This window comes from Terrapene carolina, unplaced genomic scaffold, assembly GCF_002925995.2.
Source record: "Terrapene carolina triunguis isolate 2854851 unplaced genomic scaffold, T_m_triunguis-2.0 Scaffold84, whole genome shotgun sequence".
Lineage (NCBI taxonomy): Eukaryota > Metazoa > Chordata > Testudines > Emydidae > Terrapene > Terrapene triunguis.
The window spans coordinates 40,430,990-40,436,989 of NW_020664435.1; the positions used below are offsets into that span (position 1 = coordinate 40,430,990).

Here is a 6,000-nt window from a genome sequence, read left to right on the forward strand (position 1 = left end):
ATAATCTTTACACTTTTTGTGATGAAGATGCTTTTATTGCATCTCCTTCCATCCGGATCAGCTTCCCTATCTTTCTTGGTCTCTCCATTTGCTTTCAAACTTCATCTGAAAAAATATTTTTTTCTCCCATTCCTTTGTGTGCGCGGGTGCGTGAGAGAGAGAGAGAGAAACTTTGCAGTTGTATAATTTAACTCTCTAAAGCAGGGGTAGGCAACCTATGGCATGCACGCGAGCTGATTTTCAGTGGCACTCACACTGCCTGGGTCCTGGCCACCGGTCCGGGGGGCTCTGCATTTTAATTTAATTTTAAATTAAGCTTCTTAAACATTTTAAAAACCTTATTTACTTTACATACAACAGTAGTTTAGTTATATATTATAGATTTATAGAAAGAGACCTTCTAAAAACGGTAAAATGTATTACTGGCATGCAAAACTTTAAATTAGAGTGAATAAATGAAGACTCGGCACACCACTTCTGAAAGGTTGCCAACCCCTGCTCTGAAGTGTCTTGGAGGGTATCATTTGAATGAAAAACACCATAGAAAGTTAAGCTATATTGAATCTCTTTTTGAGAAAAATAAATTTGGTTTTACATGTGCACTTGGCAAATAAACACAAACAAATGAGAAAGTGTCTGAAAACAGATGATGAGTGTTTCTTTGACCACTGCTCTTTCTTGCTGCATGTTGGCAGGGCTCAAAATGGGCTGCGTCGACTCAAAGAATGTATGGATGGAAAAAATCATTTGGCCACTAGTGGAGAGAGAGAACACAGACCTAATGACAGCATATGGGAAGTGCATTTGGGATTGTGGACACGGAGAGCAAGGGAAATGATGGGGTGGGGTATGGCAGTGAGAATAGGTAAAAAGATTGGGGGCAGAGGGGAAATGAATGGTTAGAATCTTGCATCTCTCCGTAAACACTGACATGAGCAAATATGGGGCCTGATCCCCTCCCCTGTGCTATAGGAAAGCTTATAGGAGAGGGCTAAAAGAATTAAAACCTTGTGGTGAACATCACAGAGATTTCTCTGCAATTTTTCTGTTGCGGGAAGAATTTGTCCCATCGCCCCCTAAAGAACAGGCCCCAGGGACCACACACAAAGCTTATGAATCTTGGGGAATCAGAGGTAAGCCAGGGACACTGAATTCGTCATTGGCTCTCTATATCTGACCATACTCTTTGGCAGCATAGCTCCAACAAAGCCATGCCAAGAAGGCACCCTTTAAATGGAAATTTTCCCATCAGTGTTATGCCCCAGGCCATGTTACATTTCTGTCTTGGGCTATGCTAGGCACTAGTGGGGGGGATGGGAATGATATGTGTTTCCCTGCAGCCCTATCTCAACCTGCTCACTCTTCTGCCAGCCCACCTGCCCCCTACCCTTTGTGGATCTTAGGGGTGCAATTGGGAGCCTACATTAATTATGTCTTTAGCCATGCAAACAGATACATCTTACAAACAATATCAGAAAAGCAGATACTCATGGTTCATATTGGTCATGTTTAAATAAGTATTTAAATGTCATCAGACTCCTAGACCTTCAGAAAAGATTTATACTAAATCACACTTAGTTTATGTTCCCTTTTAAATTTTGTGGATCATTAATTTAAAAAAAAAAGTGTTAGGGCTTAGCGGTGACCTTAAGACATTATAGAACTTCTCCTCTTCCTCCTCTCTCTTTATGAAAGGTAATGACAATATCCTGACAGTAAGCCACGAAATATATTTTTCCAGCATCATCACCTATCTCCTTGATGTGATTTCCTTGGCATCATCTCCTTGGCAGTCTTCAGGCAATTGAGATGGTGTCTTTGAAGTTGCCTCTAAAGAGGCTGTTACATTAGTAGGCTGCTCAGCTGGACTGTCTGTTTTTATTTTTCTGGATATTCTCTTTCTTTAACTGACCTTTTGATTAGGAGTAAATCATGTGTCTATATCAATTAGTATACAATACCAAAACATATTTTTGGTGGGAGGCAAGTATTACTTTGCACATTTTTCATTAGAAATACATAAAATGCAACAGTTTGTCACGTGCATTCAATATCTTTGTGCTCAAATAACCTTCTTTACTAAATTTAGTTTTGAAGTATTGAATCATAGATGCACACTCTAACACAGGGTTTTGTTGAAATCCTGGGCTTTGAATATACATGTATCTCTTTAGCTTTTAGGGAGAGAGAGATCTGCTGTGTGAGCTTGTATTAGACGCATATGCCTTGCGAATATACGCAAACCCCTAATTTTCAATAAAATAGTTATTTGAAAGTGAACCCTGGAAGATTAATTGTAATAATCTTTTAAAAATTCCTGTATGTATAATATAAATATTGCTTCATAAAAACTATTATTTTAACCATGTAAAATCCTAAGTACAGTGTAAAAACTTGTGTGTTCAATGCATGTCAGGGTGGGCATCTGTGGTCTACTAATTCAAAAAACACATATAGTCATAAAGATGATTTGGGTACTAACAAAATACAAGCCGCATAATGACTGCATAACTATACATACTTAATGAAAGATTGTGTGTGTGTGTGTGTGTGTGTGTATATATATATATAATTTCTTAATATGGAAAGCCTTGATCGATGGACTGTAAATGAAAAACTAAGCTAGGTCCTTGAAATACAATAGCCATATGTTGCCATGGTACTGTAAGCCAAGTTAAATGTTAAAGATAAGACTGGATGTGCATAACAAGGATAGAACGTAGCAAAACCTTATTTAAGAAGCTAACAGGTTATTTGAAACTAATGTATTTTGTATTCATTCCTCAACATCTTAAAATGGCTATCATGTAGTTTTTGCACCTCATTATCTAATAATTTCTTATTTCAGTACTGTGATTAATGCCAAATATAGGGAAAGAGCTAATGAATTTCTAATACTGCAGTTCTTGAATAAGTCAGCTAATTACGTGTGTTTTTTTTTTAATTAAGATGAAGTTAGCTAAGGATGTTGTGCTAAACTCAAATGCATAATCTCACAATGACAATACATCTCATTTAACTAAATATATGTGGTAGAATTTATATTTTAGTGCCATCAAAATGTCTTTTAAATGGACTGTGGCAACTCCTTGTTGGGTTGTGTTACAAAACAAGGTGCATTTTTTTTCAGTGAACAGTGTAAAATATATGTTTGTTTGTTTTTTAAATAGTATTGCTGTATTTGGCACATGATCCATATTAATATCTGCTTATAATTTAAACGGACAAAATGTTGTCTAATTAGGGTGGTTGGTAAAATTTTGGTACTTTAGCTTTCTCTGTTGTTAGCCATGCATAAAATGCTTGCCTATTGATCAGTGCAGAATAGCCAGGGCTTAAACAGCTGACATCTGCTTACTCTTTTTTTTTTTTTTTAACACAGAATAACAAACCATTTCAGCTTAATCTACCTCAAATGTGTGCATGTAAATGGGGGTCCATCTATTGACCTGTATTCTTTTCAGTTGTGGATTGGTCCACATGGTTTATGAAACCAGGAGGGCTGATTTGAAATGCAGATGTCGAGACAGTGAAGTACACCCTCCCTTTTTTTCTTTGCTCTATCTGTCAGGGTGAAAAATGGCTTGCACAAGGGTCAGTCACCCATACTCACTTAATTACTTTTCTTGGACCTACAGAACTGTCACAAGCTGTGGTAGATGCAGGAGCTGTTCCTCTTTTAGTACTCTGTATCCAGGAGCCAGAAATTGCTTTGAAAAGGATTGCTGCCTCAGCCCTCAGTGATATTTCAAAGCATTCTCCAGAGTTAGCTCAGACAGTAGTGGATGCGGGGGCCATTGCTCACTTAGCTCAGATGATCCTGAACCCTGATGCTAAACTGAAGGTACTTTTAATTTTTTTTTCTAAATTACACTAGGCATTATTTGTTACTAAACTGAGGACATTGATATCCATCTTTATTTAGCAAGATCTTATTGAAATGTCTAACAAAAAAAGCATACACAGTTGATAACAGAGTTCTGATTATGTTTGTGTGTTCAATAGCTCTTCAATAAGGAACAGTGAAACTAGTCTTTCAAGTGAATAGTGTTTGTGTTCTAGGCCAGGAGTGCACAAAGAGATTTACGTAGTAATATCTAAGAAACAAATTTGGTGTTAAATGTAAAATCCAAGCCCTAAACTTTAAAACCTGTTAGATGGATTTAATAGGTATTATGTGTACAACCCAGTTACAGGCAAGCAGAGTTACACATTTCTGGTTGTGTTATAAAAACGTTTTAGTTTAATATTTAAATACAATAATGTATTTGTTTTTGGAATACATTGAATATTTGTTTCAATAGCTGTTAAGTTGTCATTTATAGTTTAGTTTATAGAAAATATAGTTCCATTCCTGTGTACAGTTTTACTGTCTTATTCTTACAGCTATAAATAAATAATAAAATATCATTATTAAAAAGAATATAGCTAAATACTTACATGGAATATTTTAAATATAAGATCTGTGGGCTCAATCTTATGCTTTGCAAGCAAAAACAATTACTATAGGTTTCTATATTTTCTTTTAAGATATAGTGTTAAATTGTGACTTATTGTATTTGTGTTTCTGTTATATAGCATATTTTAAGAGGAAAACCTAAGGAGAAACTTTTATTAGATACTAGTAAATACTCTCAGCTATTAGACTTGCATATGAATTGACTTAATGAATTATATAATAGCTGTGGTTGTTTGCTCTGTGTTGCTTTGTTTTTTGATGGAGCAGATGTGTATATGATGACACTCTGTGTGTGTTGTGGGGTGTTTGTATAATAATAATTTATAAAACAATTTCTGTTTACCAGCGTCAGGTGCTTTCAGCTCTCAGCCAAATAGCAAAACATTCTGTGGATCTTGCAGAAATGGGGGTTGAAGCAGAAATTTTCCCAGTTGTACTTACATGCCTGAAGGACTCAGATGAATATGTCAAGAAAAATGCTGCAACTTTAATTAGAGAGATAGCAAAGCACACGCCTGAGGTAACACCTTGAAAATGCAAATACAAGGTTGCATCATTAGATTTTACATTTTAAATACAATGCCATATTATTCGGTCATTTGCTTTTAAAAAGGGAGGGCAAAAGGCTCTATGTAATTTCCAGTAGAAAAATATGGAAATGTTTTTGTTGGTGTTCTGAGATGTGTATTGAATATGAATTGGATTAGGAAACTAGGAATAATGTATATAATTAGCTTTTCCTTACCAGCAGGTGTCAGTGCAGGGAATGGGGAGTGCACTAATAATATTGCCAGCCAAGATACCCCCTTATCCCTCCAATCATGAGTTTGGCTTAAACATCATGAGATATTTTAAAATGCTGGGATTTTTTTCTTTTCCTTCTGGTTGTTGAGCCTTTAGGTGATACTTGAATCACATTTTCAGGTTTTTTCCACAGCCATAAAAACTTGCTTTTAAAAAGAAATGAAACCTGGGCTTCTGAACCACAGGAATCGGAGGCTTGAAGCTAAAGATTAAATATCATAAGACTCAAGATAAAATCACAAGAGTTGGCAACGATGGTCTGTGAATATTTGCAATAGTTGTGCCCTAACCAGGCTTTAGATAGAATCCTAATGACTCTCATTGACACTGGAAAGTTCTAATCCATAAACTTGACTTTAGACTGATAGCTATTGGACCAAAATCATCCCTGCTGTAAATCAACTGAAGGAATTTGTGCTACACTAGAGCTGACTCTGGCCCCAGGACTTTTCTAAACTAGTCAGATATATCAGTTATATGGACATTCTGGAAATTGTCCCCTTGGCCTCCTTCTGCAAACACAAGGGAACTAGTTCGGCAGCAGGATTTGGAGAGCTCGTGCAGTGGTCCACACCCGCTCTGTGCTGTGGAACACATCTCTACTGGACTTCCCTACAGGGCCGGCTCCAGGCACCAGCCAACCAAGCACGTGATTGGGGCGGCACCTTAGAAGGGGCAGCCAATGTTGGGGTGGCGGGGGGCGCTCGCGGTGTGTGTGTGTGGTTTTTTTTTTTTTT

The 6,000-nt window shown here is 36.9% G+C and overlaps 1 protein-coding gene across 1 annotated transcript in view; it reads left to right on the top strand.

Annotated features, from left to right (window-relative positions):
* The window catches only part of SPAG6 (sperm associated antigen 6), a 53,392-nt gene that overhangs the window by 25,067 nt on the left and 22,325 nt on the right, over positions 1–6,000 (top strand). Inside the window, exons 5-6 of the mRNA XM_024199486.1 lie at positions 3,639–3,844; positions 4,806–4,979. Of these exons, the coding sequence (XP_024055254.1) occupies positions 3,639–3,844; positions 4,806–4,979 (380 nt within the window). The remainder of the gene's footprint in view (positions 1–3,638; positions 3,845–4,805; positions 4,980–6,000) is intronic.